The following is a 27705-nucleotide window of genomic DNA, read 5'->3' as shown; positions in this document are numbered from 1 at the left end:
GTTAAATTTTATTGACTGATTACTATGCACCAGACAATACTTTACATGTATATTCTCATTTCATTTAATCCTTAGAATCCTATGAGGAGAGTACTATTTTATAGATGAGGAAGCTGAGCCACAAAGAGACTGAAAAATATTCCCAAAGCCACATAAATATGACATAGATTTGACCTTAGGCTGTCTGACACTACAGAACATTTACCGGCATATTAGCTAAAAATATTCACAGAGAACCAGGGAGGGATTATGCTATGGCATTTTTGCTATTTTGATTTGAGGTTGCTTTCATTTTCTGGCATTAATGATACCATCACTTTCTACTGCAGTCAAGAGAGTTGAAATTGACACCAGAATTTGTTATTTGCATTGACATACTGTAAATATCCTTTATGTACAGGGAATGCCTTCATTATGTTTGGTGTAAAGCCATCATGATTTATCATTAATTTATTCCCATAAATTAACCCCAAAGAAATAAAACCAAATCACTCATATCTTTACACAAAATGGATTTTTATTATAGTCATACATGGTTTCTCAGTGCCACAAAAAATTGCAATGTAGGGACAAACAAGTTTTGGATGGCTTGCTAAAGAAACATGGTGAGTTTCCAGAAAAGAGTTGTGTAGGAATGTAGTTAATGAAAAGTAAAAAGGGTCAAGGGAAGAGAAAAGAAATCAAGGAGTGTGGCATGTACATGAAAGGACTATTTTTTAAACCCATCTAGGCTCTGATAACCCTTTCCCCAAGTAAGATCCCAACAAAATTCATCAGAAATGGAACTGATTGTGCTATCAAATACACAAAGAATACATTTATACATTTATTTTTTCAATAAAGAAACCATGAGAAAAGTGGATTGGGATGTTCTCAGACTTATTGTTAGCTCATCACTGGGAGTCTTGGTGTCTGTGCCAACAGTTCAGAAATCAGCAGGCTACCTAAAGATGAGTTATAACAAAAAGCACAAAACCCAAAGCCTTTCTCAACACCTGGTTAATGGGGAAGGCCTGCAGTCAGGGCAAGAGGGGAAGCTTGCCATTCCCCAACCTCTCCATCACCATTTCATCTTCTGCTTGCTGACCTTGATGTGACTTGAGAGCTCTCTCTGCTTCGGCTGTGCAGTCCAGAAGCCAGAACTTCCTCTAGGAAACTGACAAGTAGATTTGAGGTTACTTAAAGGACAAACAAAAGCATCTCCAATAACAGAATATCTTACCCCTAACATATAACTACATGAAAAGATATCCTGACCAGTATGCAGGAAGTACTGGTCTGATATTTAGATGTGGAAGCATTAGTTGAACACTAAAATATCCAGACTAGAGGAAGAGCCCCTTTGTGTTCTTCCCCAGGGTCCTCACTGTATTTTTTTTAGAATTAAACTGGTAAGATCTGTTAAGACTAATATTTCAAGTTTGAAATTTCTATTTAGGAACCCATACTTTTTAAGGCCACTATATTAACTCAGGACCATGTTGTATCAGCACCTCTTACCTATACTCTTGAAACTGCCTCAGAACTTGTATTGTGCCTCTAGTCTCTTCCTTACCCAGTGGCACCAGAGTTACTTTTCTAAAATACAGATTATATCCTGTTGCATATCACCCCCCCTTCTGCTTTAAAACTTTTCTTTTACTTACAGAAAAATGTACATATTAAAGTTCAAGGCTCTTTATAATGTGGCCTAATAGTAACTAATACTTGTATTTATTTTGTTCTGAAAACTGTGTTAGCCACATGTACATGCATGCAGCCCTATGAAATAGATGCTACTAGATGTTTCTTCATTTAAAAAATGAAGAAACAAAGCTATAGAGAGATTAAGTGACTTGCTAAGGTCACAACATCTATTAATAGTAAGTGGCTCAGCTGGGATTCAAACCTAGGCTCTGGAGTCCATGCCCCTCAGCATCACATAGTACTGCCTCTCCCGCCCGCCCATCTGGTTCCGTCTCTCGCAGGGCAGCCTATGTGCCGTCCATGCCCAGCTCGCACTGTTCCCGCCACGTGTCATGAGCTTTCATATCTTCATGCTGTTACTCTTAGCATGCTCTATGTCTGAAATGTAAGGCCACCCCTTCTCTGTGTGATGAGATCTTTTTTTATTTTTTAAGGCTAATGATTAAAAGTCACCTTTTTTTTCCTGCAGAGCCTTCCCAGACCCTGCCATGTTGAACTAACTAATCACTCCTGATTACTACCACTTTGTCTCACTGCTATTTTAGCACTGTATTATTATTAAGTAGGTACTGTATAAATTATTGTTGCCAAAATAGACTGTGAGCTCCTTAGGGTGGGAGTAAGTCTTACTCAGCTTGAATCTCCAAGGCTTAACACAGAGGTACCCAATCAGGTATGCTGAATAAATGAATTAATAAAATAGCTACCTACTGGCAAGAGATCCTTCTCTATAATATAGAGGTTATCTGAATGCTCAGGACTTTCTCAGACAGATCTTTAACAGACAGAGGGTTGGAAGAATGACTGGTACCTCATTATTACCATTGTTTTACAGTTTTAGACTGGAAGGCTCTGGGCTTGGATAATTTAAATTCCAAATTCCTTTGCAACAGAAAAAAATTGTGAAGTATAGGAAAAGGTGTAGAAGCTAAGTTTATTTGTTCCTCTACTAAAATACAGGCACCTCTTGTCAGGCCTGGCTTTTTGGCCAGCTGGACTGGAGACACTTGGAGGTCAGAAAACAAGTGTTAGGAAATGAGGTAGCATTGCTTATTTGAAAGATAACACAAGACTTTGACTAGTGACTTCTAGTAAGAATAAAACAAATGTGTGGGGAAGCCCTATAGGAATTTATCAGGTGATTTTTGTTTCATTTCTAACTCTACAAAGAAAACAATAACTTAAAGATCTTTCTCTGTATATCAGTAAGACCCCATATTCCTGACTGCAAAGAAATATAAAGATATTTATATCTGCCAAGCCTAATTTTGTTTCCTAGGGCCACTGTGACTTTTAAAAAATATCTATTTGAGGACTTTGATGAGTCATTGCACAGAGTGCTTAAAAAATTATGGGCAATGAACATATTGGTAGCTATACCCCAAATTTAGACTATGCTTCAAAACAAAACAAAAGAATATAATAATTTTTCTTTCTAGATTTGTTTTAAATCAATCTCACTTAAAAAGTAAACTCAAAAATCCCCTTCTCCTGTGGTGCTATAATTCAATTCAGTTTAGTTTAGTTCAATCCAATTTGACAAGTGTTTACTGAGCATCCATTATGAACTAGGCATTGAACTAGGTGTATGAATGAATACCTGTTATGATTCCTACCTTAAGGGGCTCTCAGTTGGAGACAGATACACAATCACAACTCAATATGAGACATAGTACACACAGAGACAGTACCAGGAACTAACAGAGTGGATTAATGCTATTGCTTTTCTCAGTTTGTGTTGTCATCAAGGGTGCTTTCCTGACTCCACAGATAGAAAGAAGGAAGGTGGGTGGAAAAAAGCAGAACCCCAACCCTGACTTTAAAAAATCAACCTCAAAAAGTCTTGAGTCACACAATGAAAAGCAACTTCACCTTTAAATCTTTGGTAAGGGACTAGAGACTAACATTTATAGGATTAAAAATTTTAATTACTAGAAAATATTTGCTCTCTACACTTCTGATAAAGGTCTAATAAAAGAATCTATCTAGAACTCAAAAGAATTAACAAGAAAAAATCAAACAACCCCATTAAGAAATGGGCAACGGCCGGGCGTGGTGGCTCACGCCTGTAATCCTAGCACTTTGGGAGGCTGAGGCGGGCGGATTGCTCAAGGTCAGGAGTTCGAAACCAGCCTGAGCGAGACCCCGTCTCTACCAAAAATAGAAATAAATTAATTGACCAACTAAAAATATATATACAAAAAATTAGCCGGGCATGGTGGCATATGCCTGTAGTCCCAGCTACTCGGGAGGCTGAGGCAGGAGGATTGCTTGAGCCCAGGAGTTTGAGGTTGCTGTGACCCAGGCTGATGCCACGGCACTCACTCTAGCCTGGGCAACAAAGTGAGACTCTGTCTCAAAAAAAAAAAAAAAAAGAAAAGAAATGGGCAACGGAAATGAACAGAAACTTCTCCAAAGAAGACAGAATAATGGCCTGCAAACATATAAAAAAATGCTCACATCTCTAATCATTAGAGAAATGCAAATCAAAACCACAATGAGATACCACCTAACCCCAGTGAGAATGGCCTTTATCAAGAAATCCCAAAACAACAAATGCTGGCGAGGATGTGGAGAGACATGCACACTCTTACACTGCTGGTGAGACTGCAAATTAGTGCAACTTTTGTGGAAAAGAATTTGGAGATACCTCAAACAGCTAGAAATAGAAATACCATTTGACCCAGCAATAGCATTGTTAGGCACCTATCCAAAAGAGCATAAGACATTCTATTATAAAGACATCTACACCCGAATGTTTATGGCAGCACAATTCACTACTGCAAGGACATGGAAACAACTCAAGTGCCCCTCAATTCATGAGTGGATAATAAAAATTTGGTATATGTTCATAATGGAATATTACTCAATTCTAAGAAACAACATTGAGCTAGCACCGCTTATACTATCCTGGATTAAGCTTAAGCCCATTATCCAAAGTGAGGCGACACAAGATCAGGAAAATGGGCTCCACATGTACTTGCCATCAAATTGGTACTGACTGATTAAAAGTATGGTGCTCAAATGGTGGTGGTGTTCACCAGGGATTCGGGTGGGGGTAGACGCACATCTTAGGGATGTGATGAGCATTGTGGAGGGGAAGGGCATACCTCTAACCCTTCTTAGGGAGAGGCAAAGATATAAAATGTAACCAAAATGTCAAAAAAGGGGGGAGGAGGGGTGGCAGGGGCTATATATGTAACCTTAACAATATTTGTATCCCCATAATATGATGAAATAAAAAGAAAAAAATTTTAATTACTAAAGTAATTCAGCTGAACAACTGTGTTTCTAACAAAGCTATACACTATGACAAAACAAAACTGTGTGTGTGTATGTATATGTATTTAAGTTAAAGATATGTCTTCCTCCTTTTTCTCTGTACTCCACAGATAAAAATTACATGTGGGTTTCTTGTACCAAAGACACTAAGGGAATCTATAATAGAATCTGAACAGTGGTATAATGAAAAAATAAATGGAACTTGTGGAGAGCAGGAAAATAGAGAAAGACTTTCTGGAAAATAATGAGCAAAACCCCAAGATATTTGCTTTAATGGAGTAATAAGCTTCTAATTACACCCAAACACTTAGCTAGAGATGTTGGATATGAGAATGTGTGAGGGAGAAGATGAAATTTTTAATAGCTCAAAACACTGAAAACTCTCTTCACCTCACCTCTCAATTCTCACTGCTTACAGTTTTCAGAGCCATAACTATGTCTCATGCCTCTTTGCTTTTGAACACAGTATTCCTTCTGCCTAGAAGGCTGCCCCATCCCTCCCATACTTTGTCTAGTGGAACTATGCCTCTTTTAAAACCCAACTCTCAGATCATCACTCCTCTATGAAGCTTTCCTTAGCTACCCTGCCTCTCCCTTAGAGTTACATACTCATTCTCCCATGTCATGTAAATATACTGTATTGTAATTTATTCGTCTACACATCTATTTTCCATGTGAGCCTATGAATTTTGGGGGGCACAAGTGATACATGAATAGAATACATTGTCTTTGTAAAAATTTTTTTTTTTTTTTTGAGACATAGTGTCTGTTACCTGGGCTAGAGTGCAGCGGCATCATCATCATACTCACTGCAACCTCAAACTCCTGGGCACAAACCATCCTCCTGTTCTAGCCTCCCGAGTAGCTGGGACTACAGGCACATGCCACTGTGCCTGGCTAATTTATTTATTTTTTTGTAGAAATGGGGTCTAACTCTTGCTCAGGCTGGTCTCAAACTTCTGGCCTCAAGCAGAAGGCCAGGCAATCCTCCTGCCCTGGCCTCCCAAAGTACTAGGATTACAGTGGTAAACCACCATGCCCGGGCTCTTTGTAAAAGTTTTAAGCAGGACACATAAACCTCAAATCTTCCTTGACTCTTCTTTTCCCTGTTACTCTTCCCAGAGAAAACACCAATTTGACCAATAAATATTTACTGAGTGCCTACTGTGCTAGGCACTATTCTAGAAGCTGTGAATACAGTAAAGAAAGTAAAAAGCCAGGCATGGATGGCTCACACCTGTAATCTTAGCACTCTGAGAAGCCAAGGTGGGAGGACTGCTTGAGGTCAGTAGTTCCAAACCAGCCTGGGCAAGAGGGAGACCCCCATATCTACTAAAAATAACAAAATTAGCCAGGCGTACACTTGTAGTCCCAGCTACATGGAAGGCTGAGGCAGAAAGATCACTTAAGCCCAGGAGTCTGAGGTTGCAGTGAGGTACAATGACACCACCACATTATACCCAGGGTGAGGTGACAGAGTGAGACCCTGTCTCAAAAAAAAGAAAGTAGGCCGGGCGCGGTGGCTCACGCCTGTAATCCTAGCTCTCTGGGAGGCCGAGGCGGGCGGATTGCTCAAGGTCAGGAGTTCGAAACCAGCCTGAGCAAGAGTGAGACCCCGTCTCTACTATAAATAGAAAGAAATTAATTGGCCAACTAATATATACAAAAAATTAGCCGGGCATGGTGGCGAATGCCTGTAGTCCCAGCTACTTGGGAGGCTGAGGCAGGAGGATTGCTTGAGCCAGGAGTTTGAGGTTGCTGTGAGCTAGGCTGACGCCACAGCACTCACTCTAGCCTGGGCAACAAAGCGAGACTCTGTCTCAAAAAAACAAACAAACAAAAAAAAAAAAAAAAAAAAAAGAAAGTAAAAAAACCTCTGCCCTTAGGGAATTTATATTCCAATGGTGAAGGAAGGAAGCTAAAATAAATTTGTAGGAAAATATAATAATAATATAACAATAATGTGATATCACTTACTATATATAAAGTATTATTCTAATGGATAGACTATTCCACTATTACTATTCCACTTTGCAGACAAAAAAAATTGAAGCACAGAGAAGTCAAAAGTCTTACATCTTGGAAGTGACAGAGTTGGGATAGTGACAGGGGTGGCCTTACATAATCCCAGAGTTTGTTCTTTTGACTATGATGCTACACTGTCTCTTTGTAGTATGTTAGAAGAAAATACTATGGAAAAAAATAAAGCAGGTTTAAAGGAGAATTGGAGAGGTGATGGTGGTATGAGATTTTCAAACCAATGCTCAAGGAAGGCCCCACTGAGAAACTGACATTTAAGCCAAGTCCTGACTGAGGCAACAGAGCATCTACTTGAGGGAAGAGCAAGTGCAAAGGGATCAAGGCCTGGTATGTTCAAGGACCAGAAAAAAGGCCAGTGTGGCTGGAGCAACATGGATAAGGTGTTGGGTAGTAAGGGATGAGATCGGAGAGGGTAAGGAAGGGAATGGAGGGGCTTTGAAGAGGAGATCATATAGGGCCTGGCAGGTCATTGTAAGGATTTTGGTTTTTACTTTGGCTAAGATGGGAGATACCTGGAGGGTTTTGCACAAAGACGTGATATACCCTGAATTACATTTTCACAAGATCACTCTACTTTGAAAATATAATGAGAAGAGATTGTAGAGGGACAAGGGTAAGGCAGCTGCAATAATCCTAGGCCAGGGCAGTAGTGGTGAGAAGGCATCACATTCTGGACATCTTTTGAAGGTGAGGCACACAGGATTTACTTATGAATCAGGATGTAGGTGTGAGAGAAAGAGGAGATTGAAGAAAACAACAGGTTTTTGGCCTAAGCAACTAAAAGAATGGATGTGCCACTAACTGAGATGGGAAGTCTGAGAGAGGATTATATTTAGGAAGAAAGATCAGAAGTTTGGTTTTGATCAAGTATGGATGTTTATTAGACATTCAAGTAGAAATGTCAAAAAGACAGTCAGATAGACAAGTCTGGAGTTTAGGGGAGAAGTTCAGACTACAAACAGTGGTTCTCAATGGGGCAGAAGGTGATTTTATTCTCAGGAAACATCTGGCAATGTCTGGAAAGATTTGTAGTTGTCATAACCGGTGGAATACTACTACGGTAGTTGTCATAACTGGTGGCATCTAGTGAGTAGAAGCCTGGGATGTTGCTGAACATGCCTAATGCAAAGGATAGCCCCCCACCACAAAGAATTATCTGGTCCAAAATACCAACAGTGTTCAGCTTGAGAAACTTTGGACTAGAGATATAAATTTGGAGTTTGTAGTGGAGAGAGAGAATTTAAAGCCATGAGACTGGATGGGATTGCCAAGGGAGTGAGTGACCAAGTTCTAGGGATTCCCCAAATAGGAGAAACCAGCAAATGAGACTGAGAAGGAATGGCCAGTGAGGTAGGAAGACCAGGATAGTATAGTTCCTGGAAGCTAAGTGATAAAAATGTTTCAATGTGAAGGGACTGATCAACTGTGTCAAGTGCTGCTGATAGGTCAAATAAAATGAGGACTAAAAGTTGAGTCTAGGGTTAGCCTTGTGGAGGTCCCTGGGGACCATGACGAGCAATTTTGGGAGTGATGGGAGTAAAGGCCTGAATGGCGTGGTTTAGGAGAACAGGTGAGGTTTAAGAGAATACATGAGGGGAGGATGGAGGGAGACAGTAAGTGTAAACAACTCTTAGAGAATTTTCCTATAACAGAGAACAGAGAAAAGAGAGAGAACCTGGAGAGAGAAAGGAGGTTAAGAGAGGGTTTTTAAAGAGGAGAGGATGTTTCTATCCTTCTAGGAATGACCCAACAAAGTTGGGAAAAATGATTCAGGAAGGAAAGGGGAGCAAGTTGGAGTGATATCCTGGAGTAGGCGAAAAGGGGATGCAATGTGGTGCCCAAATGGAAGGGTTGGCCTTAGCTAGGAGCATTCATCTGCTGTGACAGCACAGAAGGCAGTGGGTAGCAGTGGGAGCTGTGGGAATTCTCTTCACCAGCTTCTCTTACCAGTTAATGTGCATCTTCAGTATTATCTTTTTCACATGTTATCCTTAGTATAAAGTAGATGTTGAATAAAGTGTTGGGTGAATATATGAATCAGATACATAAATGTTTAAATAAGTTAAGACCCCAGCTTAAGTGTCACCTATATGCTACATTTTTTTTCTAAATATCTAACAGTAATTTTATTAATATCAGGAGCAAGGGAAAAGGTTGACATTCACACCTATGTCTAAAAATACCAGGAATCTCACACACACAGATCATCCTGCTCCTCACTGGAGGTATACTTTACTGAAAAAGAACTTCTCATTATTTCTCAAATGGGTTGAACCTTTTTTTTTCCTTTTGGCTGTTGTCTTTAATTATGCTGTTTCCTCAGCCCTGACTGCTCTTTCTTCCTCTGGAAATCGTACTTATCCTTTAAGGCCTAGTTCAAATGCTGTTGCCTCTGTGAGGCATTTTCTGATTACTCTGTTAGAATTATTTCTATTTAGGATACATTTTATTTAACTTATATACATTAATACTTCTCAAATTTTATACCTAAGAACCCCTAATAACAGAAGAGAATAAACTTATTAGTCCTGAGGGTGTAGTTCAGATTGGTATACCAGCTACACCTTTGAGTTCTAGTATTTTGTTTAAAAAAATACATAATAATTTTATATTACTTTTCCTAAAATGACTTCTAGAATTTTGACATAAACATATTTTAAGGTACTTATCAGATAAATTATTTCATTCTACCCCTATGCATCCCCCAAATTTTAAGAAAATGGACACTTAGAAAGATGTGTCATGTTTACTTTGTGCCATCGTGTGTCCTTGGGACTAACCGTATCCTGATTTGAGAAAAACAGATTTGTTTGACTCCTCCACTGGACTATAATAGCACTGAAGATAGGGACATATTATTTATCTTTTTATTTTAGCCCTTGCCTTCAATAGTACCTTGAATAAAGTAGCTACTCAATATTCTCCCTCATGTTCCCAAACAATATAATCATAATATTCTGTCAATATTCTTGGCTTACATTTTCTTTTGGTTGCTCCTTGAGAGGAGCAATAGTAATAGTAAAAAACAAACAAACAAACAAACAAAAAAACCCCAAACCCTCAGAAGTCTATTGATAGGTGAATGGAGAAGTAAACTGTGGTTTATTCATATAGTGGCATGTTATCCAGCATTGAAAAATGAATGAACAAGGTTACATAGAGCAATATAAATGAATCTTAGAAGCAATGTTTAGTGAAAAAAGTATGATACTACTTTTATAAAGCTCAAAAACAAGCAAAAATAAACAATACATTGTTGAGAAATAGATAAATAATAAAAATACAATCTTTTTCCACTAAAGCAAGGGAATTAAACACAAAATTTAGGATAGTGCTTCCTTGTTGTGGGGAGATGAGGCATGTAATTGGAGAGGAACACATGGATAGGTCTATGTTACTGGAAATTTTCTAGTCCTTGGATTAGGTGAAGGGTTCAAGGGTATTCATTATGTTATTATACTTTCTAACTTACATGTATTCTTTTATAAATATCAAATATTACATTAAAATACAATTAAAAAACACAAAAGCTGAGTGGGTTTCTTTGCTCTAGAATTTTCCAGAATCTTTAATATGCTAACGTAAATTTTTACTTTCTAAAAGAGGGATACAATGTTTTCCAAACTTAGTTGACTCTAGAACCCTTTTTTTAAATGGAATACCTATCAATATTTCCCCAAATTTTCTATAGAACAAACCTTGAATACATTGAATAAAGGTATAAAATATTCTCTTGATTATAACCAGTTCCATTGAGGTTACTTTACCCTATGATATTTTTCTAATGAATGATATAACTGCCTATTTAAAAATGTAGCTATTCTTTCCCAATTCCCACCTTAGTACTGGACAACAAAGCAAAACAAAACAAAGAAACAAACAGGAGCCCCTGGCCCTATTTCCCATTGATAAGAAATGGGACAAAAAAAGGAAACAATGAGATTCTTCTGCATGTACCAGCATTGTGTATATGTCACTCATTGGAACATCTTGTGAAGAGAAAGGAAGGAATTACCCTCGTAGTCCACAGGGTAGAAGATGACTCCTCAGGGACAGAACTGCCTGTAATATCAGTTACACAGAAGTCTGAAAGGAGATTATCATCTGAGAATAAAAGAGCTATAGATGTGCTTTCTCATCACTGGGAACATTCAAGACCACATCAGTTTGTCAGAGTGATCACCACTACAGAAGTAGAATGGTGACCACTATTTAAAAAAATGTAAGAAACAAAGCCCCAAATAACCCAGCTATTGCAACCAAGAATGGTGAAGACTGTTTGCAAGTCTTTTAATTGTAGAGGTACTGACTGGGACCTCAAAGGAGAAATTTTAAATGTGCACAAATGGAAATGGAACTACTAAAATTTTTCCTCCTCACAGACTGCAAAGGTCATCTGGCTGGACTACCTTTTATCACTGCCTCAGTGTATTCTTGCTTGGGATAATAATATAATTCTGCCTTGAATTATGTTAAAGTAAGGGTTTTTAAAACAAGTGATTTGGAAATAAGGGTGTGATGAATAGAGGTGATGATGAATATCCAGCGTCTTTTTCACTATATCTCCCCAAGATGTAATAGTAAAAAACAGCAGCAGCAACAAGTAGCATCTATGGAGTGCTTATCCTCCGCCAGATCTCCTCTAAACATTTAAAATATATTATATCATCTAATTATCACAGTAATGGTATGAAGGAGCTGTTAGTACCTCCATTTTATAGTTGAAAAAGCTGAGGCACAAGAAGGTTAAAGGATTTGCCTCAGGTCATATAAGTGGATGTGTGGCAAAATGGGATTTAAACAAGATAGCCTGGCACTGAAGCCCATGCTCTAATTGCTATGCTATACTGCTTACAAAACCAAAGGCTACCAAAAGGTCAGTTATAAATAACAGGTCCCATTTAAGCCCAGAGACTCTAATGATAATCCTAGTGAAAGAACATATGGTTTGAAGGATGCATCATTCATTTGGGGAATATTGTACAGTTTTGGCAGAGGAATGACAACTCAGGGCTGCGCTGAGGATAATCAACTAGTTACCGGCCGGGGGTGGTGGCTCACGCCTGTAATCCTAGCACTCTGGGAGGCCAAGGCAGGCGGATTGCTCGAGGTCAGGAGTTCAAAACCAGCCTGAGCAAGAGCTAGACCCTGTCTCTACTATAAATAGAAAGAAATTAATTGGTCAGCTAATATATATAGAAAAAAATCAGCTGGGCATGGTGGCGCATGCCTGTAGTCCCAGCTACTCGGGAGGCTGAGGCAGCAGGATTGCTTGAGCCCAGGAGTTTGAGGTTGCTGTGAGCTAGGCTGACGCCACGGCACTCACTGTAGCCTGGGCAACAAAATGAGACTCTGTCTCAAAAAAAAAAAAAAAAAAATCAACTAGTTACTTTATTATTTAAATAACTCCAATGGCATCAAATTGATGACTTTTTAAAATTAGTGTAACATTTTAATATTTTTTGATCTATATTTGATCAACAAATATAGATGCTATAGGAAATAATGAAGTAAATGGGTCACTTTTGTCTCACTATGCAGACTTAACATGTTTGAGCGTTTCTTTCCATTGTAAACTTTTTATTGTTTTACTCAGCAAGTCCTGAAACAAATATGAAAATACTGTATTGGATCTTACATACTACACAAAAAGGCATATCTTACAAACTTGTGAGAGAGAAGAACATTTTCCTATAACATTTTAACATAATTCAACATTCTGGCTGATGGAAACAGAAACCCATTCAAATTAGTTTAAGCAAAAGAAAATGTTTTTTATATGGCAGTGGGAGGTAGGGGTGTCTATCACTGAACCACTCTAAGAAGGTCAGTGCCTCCTAAGAGCCTGAAATCTGGAACTAGAAGGCTACTTTGAACCCAGACAGAATTTACCTCTTTGACTCTTGCCTCTATTGCTGTTTCTCATTTATTTATTGGTCTCTTCTTTAAGCTTCACACTGTTAATCTGTTTCTTTGTTCTTTCTCTGCAACTGGGTTGAATTAAACTGCTTTTAACCACCCTTCCCTCTATAAATTGGTAATTTTAAAATTTAAGTTTATTTTTAACAATTGGCAGCAGCTAAACTCTGTGTTGGCAAGGGCATGGCATGAAGGTATAAACACAGTTTTAGATATATATACTATAAAGGTGTAATAACAATTTTTTGGCTGGCAATTTAGTAATTTAACATCTTAAAAATGTTAATATCCTCTGATACAATAATTTCATCTCAACATTGCTAGCAGTACATAAAATCTAGCACCACACAAATTTGAGCTTAAATTCCAGCTCTGCACTTCCCTAGCAAATTAATTTCTCCATGTTCCAGTTTCTTCATTTAAAAATTAGGATCACAATAATTTCACCTCTTGAACCATAAAGATTAAATGAGATAATATGTATAATGAAGTTAGCAGGTATCTGTCATATAAAACATGCTCAATTGTTATCCCAAGTGAATAAAGGGAAAAATGTATAAAAATGCATATAAAATGATGTTTATTATAGCATTGTTTATAAGAGTGAAAAATTATGAATATTATATCAAACAATATTTGTTTTGTTCACCACTGTACATCCAGTCTCAAGATAGCTCCTGGAATATAGTAGGTGCTCAATAAGTATTTTTGAATGAAAAAAAACTAACAGTTGGTTAAATAAATTGTGGCACAATTGACTGTGATTTAGTTATTAAAAATGACATAGGTGTTTTCACTGAAAGCACAGGTACAGTATATTTCCTGTTATTTAAAATTATATGTGTATATATTCACAGCAAAAGGTCTAAAAGACCATTATGCATCAGGATGCTGACAACATTCCCTATGGTGGGATGGTGGCAGTATGGATATTTTTATTTTCTTTTTGCTTATCTTTATTAAATTTTTTTTCATATAAGGATTATGAATTGATTTTATAATAAAAAGCTATTTTCAATTCTAAAAATATATGTTACATTGTACAAATAAATTGGAATCAGGGGACACACTTAGATTTGAATCCTGGCTTAAATTCAGCTTTAAAAAAGCATTTTATTAGAGTTATTCATTTATATATCTATTTTTCCATTAGACATTGAGATCCTTAAAGATACAGAATATGTTTTCATCTTTATAGCACCTTGCCCAGAATCTTACATATAATCAGCACTCAAAAAATGCTTGTCAGTGACAGGCGATAATCTCCATCACAGCTCTTGCAATGGTGTCTAATACTTTGGTCAAAGGAGGAAAATAACCTCCCAAAGAAAATCTCTACAAAGAAGGTGGCGGTTCCAACAGTTTCAAAACTGATCTTGAAATGTCCACAAATGAAGAAGAATGAGTGCCCTCTGAATTCTTTCCCCTTTGAAATGCAAATTCTGTCATAGTATCCTAATTTTTCTGTAAATAATTCAGAGATTGAACTAACTCGTGGTTACAGGAGAAGGTCCAAGTTTCTAGTGTTACTTGTTTAGGTAGAAATCTATAAAGTACCTGTTGATAACATGAATTGGCCCCTTCCCAGCTTCAAATTTACTTAAAGAAATTCAATATGTCAACTATTTTCTAAGCCCTTAACTGTATTCTCTACAAAAAGTATTAATGTCACTGACTTACTCTGTCAAAGTTAAATTATTATTAACACTTAGGCATCATTTCAGATGGTGATGGAACTAAAAGCTGCCATTAATTAATGAAGTTAATAATTTTTATTCAAAGAACAATACTCTCTTAAATCTCATTCTTAATTATCTTTGAATGACAAAAATCTTAAAACAAAACTGAATGATTACTCAGTTTTATATTATTTTTTCCCTTGCTTTGGTTTACAATATTTCTTAGTAGGCAGAAAGCTTCATATATTGTCCATTTGATAAAACCATATTTTGCCTATCTTTTAAGTGATGTTTACAAGCAAAGGATTTTAAAAAAAAATCCTAGCTAGATAAATCTTCCTAAAATATTATTTCAGCTAGGTGCCAACGTGCTCAGACTGGAAACAGACTGTTTTCAATTCCAGATTTACCATTTATTAGCTTTATGAGTTTGGGCAAGGTACATAACCCCTCTCTACCTTGATTTCCTCACTTGAAAATAAGGTTAATGATAATAATAAAAATATTAACCTTATTGGGTCATTATGAGAATTAAACAAAATTAAATGAATAAAGTAGTGCAAGTCACAAATGTGAGCTACACAGGTAATTTTAAATGTTCTAGTTATAAAATGAAACAGGTAAAATTAATTTTAATAGTATATGTATTTAACCCATATATACAAAATATCATTTCAGCATGTAATCAACTTAAAGTCTTTAAAATCTGAAGCATTTTACATTTGTAGCACACCTCAAATTAGACTACCCACATTTTAAGTGCTCAATAGTTACATGTGGCTAGAGGCTACCTTATAGCACAGGTATAAAGTATTAAAACAGTATCTAGCACATAGTGTGTGCTAAATAAATTTTAGTTCTTAGTATCATCATAATCTCCTTCTTAGAAATTGCTATAGACCAGTGTTTCTCAAAGTATGTGACTCATAATACCAACTGATATCAGGTGGTTCCAGGACATGGCATTAAATAACACTGAATTACATAGTGAGAAAACTATTCTGTTTTAAATTACCTTTTAATCTTTCTGACTATATGAAGAAGTAAGTGTCAGTTTGATACTACAGAGCTTTGGTTTTTTGCATTTTAATTTTTTTATTGAGACATTCATAGATAATAAATTTTAATGATTTTAAGGATATTGTTGATGAGTTTGCCAAATGTATTCAGTTGTATAACCACCTCTTCAATCAAAATATAGATAATTTCCATCACCTGAGCAAGGGCTTCTTCAAAATCAAGAAACAAAACTCAACAAGAGCCAATGGTTTTCCAGAAAAGTTATACCAATTTATACTTCTACCAGCAATATTCGAGACTGCTTTACTGCATATTTATGTTAAGGAAATAATCAAAGAAGGGGACAGGGGTTTATCAATATGTAAGATGTTATTGCAGCATTATTTATATAAAAATATAAACAATAGTAATGGTTAAATAAAGACACAGCCTTAAAAATGAAATTAGATAGCCATTAAGATAATTTCAAAGAATTTTTAATAACATAGGGAAAATGTTCTTGATATAATTAAAAGAAAAACAGGTATAAAACTGTATAGATCTAATTATATTAAAAACAAAACACAAACAAAACTCTAAAACATTTAGGTAAAAAAATTAGAAGGAAATAATGGTTAGTTCTGAGTTGTATTATGAATGATATTTACTTTTATGTTTAATTTTTTAACAGTGAGCATGAATTACTTGGTGGGGGAGAATGCCTATTTTTCTTTATCTGTTTGCTGAGACTATCTGTTTTTGCTGGTCAGAAGAAAAATAATTGAAAAGTAGGATCATTAACTATTTTGCAGGTTTACAGCTAATGAGGGTTAAGTTGAATCCAGCAGAACCTACTATGTACAGTAATTATTATTGGTTTGAAAGGGAATCTGGCTGTAAGAGGATTGTTGATCTGGGGTCATCTTCTAGCAGGATTCATCTTTCGTTTGTCAAAAGTTTTAAGAAGTACTGGACACTAAAGTTCAGGTGGTACTCAGGCAAAAGCCACACCACTGGCCAATACATTCATCTATCCTCCTGTATCCCCTCTATCTTGAATCCCATGAAGACAGGGATTTTTTTCTATTAGGAGAACAATTCTATCTATATGGATCAGGTTCTTGGCCTCTCAGCTCACACAGCTAACTTAAAGTGTCAGTTGCTGCCAGCAGGGACTAGAACTCTTTAATATTGATTGACCTGTGAAGTGATAAGGCAGGCCAACTCAAAACCCAAACCAATATGTTCATTTATTTTCAAGGTAGGATCATGTGCTTCAGAAACACAGCTAGGATAATGGCTCAGTTTATTGCAGGTGAATAAATAATGGGTATATTTTGTTTAAATACATCTAGGAATTTGCATTTTTATAATAAACAAATGCTCATTTTGGTGGGTAATTCTCTCTCTTTTTTTCTTTTTTTATTTTGAGACAGAGTCTCGCTTTGTTGTCCAGGCTAGAGTGAGTGCCATGGCGTCATCCTAGCTCACAGCAACCTCAAACTCCTGGGCTCAAGTGATCCTCCTGCCTCAGCCTCCCAAGTAGCTGGGACTACAGGCATGCGCCACCATGCCTGGCTAATTTTTTGTATATATTTTTAGTTGGCCAATTAATTTCTTTCCATTTATAGTAGAGACGGGGTCTCGCTCTTGCTCAGGCTGGTTTTGAACTCCTGACCTCGAGCAATCCGCCCACCTCAGCCTCCCAGAGATCTAGGATTACAGGCATGAGCCACCGCGCCCGGCCTCTCTCTTTTTTTCTTTTCCCATTTTTTAAGTGTAAGGGTAATTCTCTTAATTCACATTTGCTTCTATAGCCAGGTGATTCTCCTAAACCATGTCATGGCTCTGCTTAAAACCCTATAATGCACACAAAAATGTGTACATGAATGTTTAAAACAACATTATTCATAATAGTCAAAAGATGGAAACAACTCAAATGCCATCAATTGACAAATGGATAAACATAATATGGTACATGTATACAATGAAATATTATTCAGCCATAAAAAGGAATGAATACTAATGTATGCTACAACATGGATGAACCTTGAAAACATTATGCTAAGTGAAGGCAGCTAGACACAAAAGACTGCATATTATGTGATTCCATTCATATGAAAATGTCCAGAATGGGGAAATCTATAGAGACAGAAGTAGATTACTGGTTGCTCAGGACTGGAGTAGGAGATTCTTTAAGATGATTAAAATGTTCTAAAACTGACTGTGGTAATAGTTGCACGTATATGTGAGTATACTAAAACATATTCAATTTTATACTTTAAATGTATAAAATTTATCATATCATACCATACAATTATGTATGGTATGATACCGAATTATATCTCATATGCATATTTTTTTAAAAACCCAGCCCTCCAATGCTCTCTAACTGATAGTGAAAATCAGTCCTCACACAGTCTACAGGGCCCTCCAGGATCAGGTTCCAGACACCTCTCTGATTGCATCTCCCTCTCATTTTCCTCTTGCTCATCCCACCCAGACTCACCAGCCTCCTTGCAGCTCCTCAAACACACTGCATGCTTCTGTCCTAGGACATAGCTCTGGCTGAGCCCAGGATCCTTTCCCCCATGTCTGTTTGGCTTACACTCTCACCTTCAAGTCTTTGCACATATCTCTTCTTAATGAGGCCTTTCCTAACACCATACTGAGTAGTGTGTCCTCCTTCCCTGTCCCTAAGCACTATCAATTTCCCTTTACCTTGCTCTACATTTTTCCCTCATAGCGTTCATCACCTTCTGATTTATGTCAAATTTACTTAATAAGTTTACTATTTATTTGTCTCCCCTGCATGAAAATAAGTTTCACAAGGGTTAGGATCTTTGTTTTATTCATGGAAGTATCCCAGTGCTCAGTAAATGTTTGAGTGAACACACTACTGACTTGTTCTCATGTGTTCAATAAATATTTATCTATTCTAGATCTCATAACTAGGGCAATATGACTGACTGTTCTACATAGATGTTGGTGAAAATATCTGTGGTGCTATACCAATGACTCATGTCATATAATTCCTAGAAATTGAAATTTAACATTTTTCCTCTAAGTGAAGATATATTAGGCTAATATGACTAATGAGACAAATGACAAGGGAAATAATAAGGGGAGGGAAAGTAATACCATAAGAAGGGCAAATACTGAGACAGGAGATGGCAGTTTGTACGTTGTAAACCTGCACAGATCCCAGAGACCTACTGGACTAACTGCTTAGGGCAGCACTTGGTGCCTGGTCACTGCTGAATCCATTACCCAAATGCTTTTTCAGGGCAGGTTCTCTGCTTTCAAAAAAGCATGAAAGTTATGACTTTAAAGAGATTTTGCTGGGCGTAGTGGCTCACGCTTATACTCCTAGCACTCTGGGAGGTCCAGAGGGGAGGATAGCTTGAGCTCAGGAGTTCGAGACCAACCTAAGCAAAAGTGAGACCCCATCTCTAATAAAAATATAAAAATTAGCCGGATGTGGTGGTGTGTGTCTGTAGTCCCAGCCACTCGGGAGGCTGAGGCAGTAGGATTGCTTGAGCCTACGAGTTAGAGGTTGCTGTGAGCTAGGCTGACGCCACGGCACTCACCCAGGCAACAGACTGAGACTCTGTCTCCAAAAAAAAAAAAAAAAAAAGAGGTCTCTATATTGGTTGCTATATTTTATTTCTTTATATTTCATCATACACAAAGGAAAAGGGAAAGCAATAGAAAATTCATATTAAACTTCATATGGCTATGGAGAGAAGAAAATATTGACTGCCTCTCTTTATTTAGAAGGTAATTTTATTAAGAATGTTGCTAAGGAGATAATTGGCTTCTGCAAAGTTCCTTGGTGTCTTAGTAGCAAATACACACCTTCTATTTTTAAATGGTATGTAAATCTAAACAATGATAATTACAATTACACCTAATTAGAGCAGGCCCTATGGAAATAAATCACATAATTCCAAAAGGCATGCATATATAGAATTCTGCTTCATTACAACCAGTGTGTGAATCACTGAAAAATATTACCTCAAATAAACTATTTTATAGAAATAAAATACTTAAGAAAGAGCCACTAAGTTATAACTTTGAATGGCAACTTGAATTTCATGTTAACCTAATGTATATGTCCTTTTAAGATCTAAGGGATATATATATATATATATCTTCAGGTACCTTCTGGCTTAAGATGAAGAAGCTTACTTATACAAAGCCCCTACTCTCACACCAAAACTTACATTCATTTCAGGAGGGAAAGAAAGAATTGCTTTTAATTCCTTATTTTTAGTTTTGTTTACAACTAAGATTTTGTTTCAATTTACAGGAAAGGCAATATTGATGTATATCTCCTAGGATGAAGGTTGTTAAAATTGCTACATGAGGGGTAATGGTTCATGTAATTTTCTGGGATGCAGGAGACCAATTTTGACCCATCTACCTATTACATAAAGTATAATAAGTAATATGAAGAAAATAATAAACTAGTAAGTGGTGGTTCTGGGATCTGACTACAGAATAAATCTGTAATAATCTCAGATTTTATTTAAAAGTTGTAAAGAGCAGGGAAACCAAGTGACTTGTGTACCAGAAATATCCCAAAACGGGCATTTCCCATGTTGGAAGGATGGTAGCTCCTATATCAGCACACCACACTCATAGTGACAAGATATGATTTTTTTCCTGTTTATTGGGGTACCCACTAATCCAAATCCTTATGGGGCAGACCATACCATGTCTTACATGACTCAAAAGTATAAAAGGTGGGCATTCATCATGGCATATTTTAAGAGTATACTGTTTTCCAATCTCCATAGTCTCTCAAAATGGTACTTCTGTGCTGTAGAGTTCTTGAGATCAAGGCTGTATCTTTGTCACATATTCCTTTGGCCTTTTCCTTAACCAATACCCACGTATTACACAGGAAATTATACAATAAACTCCCCTACAAATTAAATCCTAATAACTTACAGAAATACATTTTTCAACTTTTTCTCCCCTATATTAAAGTTTTTAATTGTTAGCTCACAGCAGCCTCACTATATCCAGGTAGAAAAATGATTTGCAATACATATTAGCCTTTCTCTAGGATTTCAATATGTATTAAGAGTGTGAGCTTACTCAGTATGCTAGTAATACCCAAGGTAGCCCATATTCATCATGAAAATTGAGCCTTTCCACTAAAAACTGAAACTGTGTTGCTTTCAATTACTTAAGCCTTTATAATACCTGATCTCTAAAATATAAATCCCACTATCTTCTTACTATAAGTCAGTCATGTTTACTTGACGAAGTTAATTACCCTTTTTGTGCCTCAGTTTCTAAACGAAGAGTGCAGACAATACTAGTACATACCTTATGTGTGGATTTAGTGAGTAAATATGTGTAAAGTACCTAGCACAGTGCCTAGCACACAGTATATGCTCAATAAGTATTGACTGTTATTACTGTTTTTACTACCAGCAAGAACAGCAAAAGGAGAAGTTTGAATAAAAAGGCTGTTATAGTACCATGCCACTTCTGTGCTCAAAATATTCAAGGAGTGCTCTTGAATTAGGTATAAAAACTTCAATTTTACATGTTAGGATACAGGGCTACCCTTTCAAATAATATCATCTAATAGTGTTCAAAATCAAGTTTATATAATGTCACTACTATTTTATATTCTCCCAAGATCATAACCACACTAACGTGTCTGTTTCTGGAATTAAGGTGAAAAATTTCTTTCACTAAAACACATAGAAATACAAGATAAAAAATGTCAAACATCCTTTTAAATGAATATCTAACCTCTTAAGAAAGTAAGAGAAATCACCAAGGGTAATCACAAAAAGGGAACCAAAACTTAGGTTGATATAAACAGATGCTATGAATGAATACCTGATACGTTGTGGCAGTGTTATCACACAAGGGCACTGCATTTTTTATTTATTTTGAGAGAGAGTCTCACTCTGTTGCCCAGACTAGAGTGCCATGGCGTCAGCCTAGCTCACAGCAACCCCAAACTCTTGGGCTCAAGTGATCCTTCTGCCTCAGCTTCCCCAGTAGCTGGGACTATAGGCATGCACCACCATGCCTGGTGAATTTTTTCTATATATTTTTAGTTGGCTAATTAATTTCATTCTATTTTTAGTAGAGACAGCCTCTCATTCTTGCTCAGGCTGGTTTCAAACTCTTGACCTTGAGCAATCCTCCTGCCTCGGCCTCCCAGAGTGCTAGGATTATAGGCATGAGCCACTGTGCCCAGCCAGGGCACTGTATTTTAATAGCCATAGAGGGTCAGGGAACAAGGCCTAGGTCTCAGTAAAAAAAAAAAATTAGAATTGAGACTCCCACATAAAAGAGAGACCCTCACTGAAAAAGTGGACTAAAAAAAAATGTATCTGCACAGAGAGATAACAAGGAAGCTGGAACATACATTCATACTAGCTTTGAATAGTTCAAAGTCATGGAGAAAAACATTAAAAAATTACTCAAGACTAGCTAAAATGGAAGGAAAAATACACAAGAAAGATACATTTTCAACTTAGGCCGCTCGTGGGTCCCATAGATAAAACCATGTTAAGATAACTCAATTTAAAATTATAGAACACACAAGGAAATGATTCATCATGAACTAATGTTAGCAGATACAACAGCGAATTAGACCTCCAAGTACTTCAGATTATTGAATTAATGTGATTAAAGAAATATGAAGGATTTCGAAACATGAGAAAAAGGATAATGAAAACATCAGGCAAATTTGAAAAAGAAGCAAATAGAACTTGTAGGTATAAAAATACAATCTTTAAATTAAAAACTAATGGACAAATTAAACACAGATTGGACATAACTGACAAATGAATTACTGAACTGGAATACTGATTTAAAAAAATTACACAGAAGACAGCACAGAGAGATAACATATTGGTAATAAAAATGAGAGTTCAAGAGACATGAACATCCAACATATATTTCATAAGAGTTCCAGGAAAGATCAGAGGAAATGGAAGAAAAGCAGTATTCAAAGAAATAATGACTAAAATTTTCAGAATTTATGCCAAACATGAATTTTCATGCCAAGTAACATAAATAAAAATAAATTCACATTTAGATATAGAATATTGAAACTAGAACATTATATATAAAAATATAATCTTAAGACCAGGAGCAGTGGCTCATGCCTGTAATCCTAGCAATTTGGGAGGCCAAGGCAGGAGGATTGCTTGAGGCCAGGAGTTCAAGAACAGCCTGAGCAAGAGCGAGATCCCTTTCTACAAAAAATAGAAAAATTAGCTGGGTATAGTGGCACACGCCTATAGTCACTACTTGGGAGACTGAGGTAGGAGGATCACTCGAGCCCAGGATTTTGAGGTTGCAGTGAGCTGTGATGATGCCACTGTACTCTAGGCTGGGTGATAGAGACAGACCCTGTCTCAAAAAAAAAAATTGTATATATATGTAATCTCAAAAAATAACCAGAAAAGAAAGATTACCTATAAATTAAAATTATTTTGAGAGCAAATATCTTTATTTTAGGTTTTTTTTTTTTTTTTTTTTGAGACAGTGTCTCACTCCGTCGTTCTGGGTAGAGTGCAGTGGCATTACCACATCTACTGCAACCTCAAACTCCTGGGCTCAAGTGATCCTCCTGCTCAGCCTCCTGAGTAGCTGGAACTACAGGTGCGTGCCATGATGCCCAGCTAATTTTTCTTTTTTTTTTTTGGTAGAGATGGGGTCTTGGTCTTGCTCAAGCTAGTCTTGAACTCCTGAGCTCAAGTGATCCTCCTGCCTCAACCAACCAGAGTGCTAGGATTACAGGCATGAGCCACCACGCCTGGCCTAGAGATAGGGTCTTGGTCCATTACCCAGGCTAGGGTAGTGTCACGATCATAGCTTATTGCAACCTCGAACTCCTGAACTCCAGAGATCCTCCTGCCTGAGCCCCTCGAGTATCTGGGACTACAGGCATGCACCATCATGCCTGGCTAATTTTTTTTTTTTTTTTTAATAGAGATGGGGTCTCAGTATGTTGTCCAGGCTGCTCTCAAAATCCTGGGCTCAAGCAATTCTTCTGCCTCAGCCTCCTGAGTAGCTGGGATTACAGGTGGGGAGCCACTATGCCTGGCTAGGACATTTTTACACAAAGATACCAAGTTGGCCAGTAGCTGAAAGAGCCACTAAAAAAGGTTTTTTAGTAAGAAGAAAATTGGGTTGAAGGAGGGGCTAGGATGAAAGAAACAAAGTAGAGGGAATAAAAGGGGCAAATATGTGGGTAAATATAAACACTAACTAGTGAAAATAACGATTCATTTGGGGATTTAAAAAGTTAGAACCAAAACACTGGGCAATGATAGTGTTTAAGTGGGGAGGAAGATGATTGGAGTTAAAACATACTAAGATCTTTGTATTACTTGTGAGAAAGGTGGGGATAGATTAAGTTTAGCCTTCATTTCTTCATTCATTCAACCAATATCTTTTAAGGACAGATAAAATTAATAGATGGTGACACAAGTCATAATACTTTGCAAGGAGTTGTGACAAGGGGGCATGAGGATAAGAAGCTTCTGGGGGTGCTGGTGATACTATATTTCTTGATCTGGATGGTAGTTACATAGATATCTTCACTTTGTGATATTTTATTAAGCTGTCTGCTTATTATTTATTTACTTTTTCTGTATGTAATTTTTTTTTTTTTTTTACCACCAAGGTTCTGCTTGATCTGTATGTAACTAAGTACCTTTACATATGTGTATATATATGTGGTATCACAGAAAGATTTTGGTCTTTGTCTTCAGTCTTGGCACAGAGCTCCTATAACCCTTAGAATTCCCTGAGTGATAAGGGTGATAGGAGTGTCTTTTGTTCCAATGAGGTGGCTCTCCATGGGCCTCTTAAGTAGCTTCAGGATGGGGGCTAGTTGCTAGAAAGACCAAGTCTTGATTAGAAGCCCAAAACTTTTAGTCCCACCCTCAAATCTCCAGGGAAAAGAGAATGGCTGGAGACTAAGTCAATCACCAATGGCCAATGATTTGATCAACCATGTCCATGTAATGAAACTTCCACAAAAACTCCCTAACCAATAGAGTCTGGAGAGCTTCCAGGTTGGTAAATAACACATTGAGGTGCTAGGAAGGTCGTGTGCTTGGAGTGGGCATGAAAACTCCATATGCCACCCCTATACCTTGCCCTATGCATCTCTTCCATTTGGCTATTCTTGGGTTTTATTCTTTATGATAAACTGGCAAATGTATATAAAGTATTTTCGTGAGTTCTATGACCCTTTCTAGTAAATTACCAAATCTGAGGAAGGGGTCCTGGAAACCTCTGATTTACAGCCAGTCAGAAGTACAGGTGGTCTGGGACTTGTGACTGGTATCTGAAGTGGGGGCAGTCTTGTGGTATTGAACCCTTTTAACTTGTGAGATCTGATGCTAACTCTAGGTACATAGTGTCAGAACTGAAATGAATTGTTGTTGGACATGCAGTTGGTGTCCAGAGAATTGGAGAAGTGGTGTTGGAAAAGACACCATGTATTTGGTGTCAGGAGGAAAAAAACCTCTCAATGTAGTATTTCTTTTCTTTTCTTTTCTTTTTTTTTTTTTTTTTTTTTTTTTTTGAGACACAGTCTCACTCTGTTGCCTGGGCTAGAGTGCTGTGTTGTCAGCCTAACTCACAGCAACCTCAAACTCCTGGGCTCAAGCAATCCTCCTGCCTCAGCCTCCCGAGTAGCTGGGACTACAGGCATGCGCCACCATGCCCGGCTAATTTTTTTCCATATATTTTTAGTTGGCCAATTAATTTTTTTCTATTTTTAGTAGAGACGGGGGTCTCGCTCTTGCTCAGGCTGGTTTTGAACCCCTAACCTTGAGCGATCCTCCCGCCTTGGCCTCCCAGAGTGCTAGGATTACAGGCGTGAGTTACCGTGCCCAGCCTCAATGTAGTATTTCTATAAAAGTTATAAAAGAAAACCCTACTGTACAGTTTACACCAAAATAAAATTCTGATAGATTATAAAGATATAACCCTAAATATATATCTTAAAAATAACGAAAAAAAGTTAGTATTTATATAATCTCGGCTGAGAAAGAACTTTCCAAGCATGACACCAAAAGCAGAAATCACTGGTAGCTTTGACTACATAAAATTAAAACAACAATAACAAAACTTTTATGCAACAAAACTCTGTGAATATAAAACAAAAACATCAAATAGGGGGAAAAGATTTACTAATCATATAATATACAAATAGTCAATATTCTTAATTATATACATAGAATTTTTTTAATTATTAAGGAAAAAAATACTCTAATTGTGAAATGGGCAAAGAACATGAACTGGCAATTCACGAAAGAAATATATAAATGCCAGTGAGCTCTGGAAACTGACAAACAGATAAGTAATTTGCCCAAGTTCACAAAAATAATAAGAGGGAAATCAGAATTCAAATCCTTACCCTTCAATCTTACCCTTCAATAAATATTTGCTTAGTGAATGAATGATTACATATTTAACACTAAAAGATGTTTACATAAGACTAGAAAATGTAAGTTATAAGACAGAATGTACAATGAAATCCTTTTCTGCTCACACATGCACATAAATGTCTACCCAGACTTAGAAAAAAATGTCTGAGAAGACCAAGATGTAACAGTGGTTAGATTATGGGAGCTTTTTGCTCTCTTCATACTTTCCTAATTTAAAAAATTTCAGAATAAGCTCATATGAATTCCATAATAAAGGAGAAAAGTTATGTTAAAAAACTGAACAATAAGAGAAAATTTAAAAGTACACAAACATTTCTAATGACTCCCAATTATCCAGGCATATGTGGCTCAGCATGGATCTCTCAGGGTCCCCAATCATTAAATTCAAACATATTGCCATGGTTCTCCAGTTTCCTCTCTTCTACCCTTAGCTGCCAAATTAATCTTCCTAAAATACTGTGACCCTCTTGTAATTTCACTGCTTAAAAACTGTCAACAATTCCTCATTTTCTACATATGAAAGTAGAAATTCCTCAGCCTAGCATTCAAGGCCTTCCACAATTATGGCATTCAACCAATCTTTTCACTTCATTACACACATTCCAGCTAGCTGACTACTTGCTGTTCTTTGTGTATCTATGCTGCCTACAGCTTTTATAACTTGTTCATGTGGTTAACTCTACCTAGAATGTACTCTCCCTCTGTATATCCATTTTCTACTCAAGGCTCAGCTTATATATGATCTTCTCCATGAAACATTTGCTAATTCCCCTTAGCCACTCTGAGAATCCTTTGGTCTTTTATCTGTCGCTCCAGGCACTTACTTCCTTATATTTTAATGTCTTATCTTTCCTAATAGACAAGGACTTACTTAAGGTAGGATCTTTAGCTTATTCATCTTTGTATTATTCTTACTAAATACTTATTGAGTGAATAAGGTTAATTAACAAAATAGAAAAAACTCACAGAATTCACTACTATTAAATTTAGGTATTTTCAAAGTGCCAAACTGTGGCTATTAGGTTTTTCCTTCTTTTTAAAAAAATTTTTTTATCCTTTCTTATGAAGTAAGTGCAAAGGATTCTCCTTCTTTGGGCATAGGTAACACAAATTCTTAACAGTGCAAGATGGTTCCTACTCTCCAGGTCGTTGACCTATTAAAGTGATTTATGAACTTAATGGACTATAGACCCTTCATCTCAAACTCTAAATTATTCTACAAACTGATGCTGCAAATGCCAGAGCATTTTGGTCTACAGCAGTATGGTTAGCAATGGCCAAACTTTTTCAACATGAAGGAAATTTATGCTGTATTCTTTAGGGAAAGGTAGAGTTATAGGACAGAATGTTCTCCTTTACCTTTTTGTGTTGTGTACTGTGGTGCCTCCCAGGACAATCCTTACTCCAGGAGTAGTACGGTTCAGGTTATAAATCGTTAGAGCCTCTTCATAGGTGGCTCCTCCAATTACAAATATAATGATATCCTGAGGTCTGTGATAATGAAGAAAGAAATATTATCAAAGGATAAGGAAAAAAATGGCAAGACTTGTTATTATTATATACACAGAGTTTTAATTTCTAAATCTTTCTTTTTAGCGGAGGAAGCAGAATTAAAGCAGAATAGAATAAAAGGTTTAAAAAAAGTTTTA

At 36.8% G+C, this 27705-nt stretch overlaps 1 protein-coding gene across 1 annotated transcript in view; it reads right to left on the bottom strand.

Moving 5' to 3' along the window:
• Positions 1 to 495: 495 nt before the first annotated feature.
• The window catches only part of VPS45 (vacuolar protein sorting 45 homolog), a 66766-nt gene continuing 39556 nt past the window's right edge, over positions 496 to 27705 (bottom strand). The window contains exons 14-15 of the mRNA XM_020284245.2: positions 27416 to 27547; positions 496 to 1156 (exon numbers count right to left, since the gene is read on the bottom strand). Coding sequence (XP_020139834.1) covers positions 1069 to 1156; positions 27416 to 27547 — 220 coding nt within the window. The 3' untranslated portion in view covers positions 496 to 1068. The remainder of the gene's footprint in view (positions 1157 to 27415; positions 27548 to 27705) is intronic.

Source organism: Microcebus murinus, chromosome 2, assembly GCF_040939455.1.
Source record: "Microcebus murinus isolate Inina chromosome 2, M.murinus_Inina_mat1.0, whole genome shotgun sequence".
Lineage (NCBI taxonomy): Eukaryota > Metazoa > Chordata > Mammalia > Primates > Cheirogaleidae > Microcebus > Microcebus murinus.
This window is presented reverse-complemented; position numbering and strand designations above follow the sequence as displayed.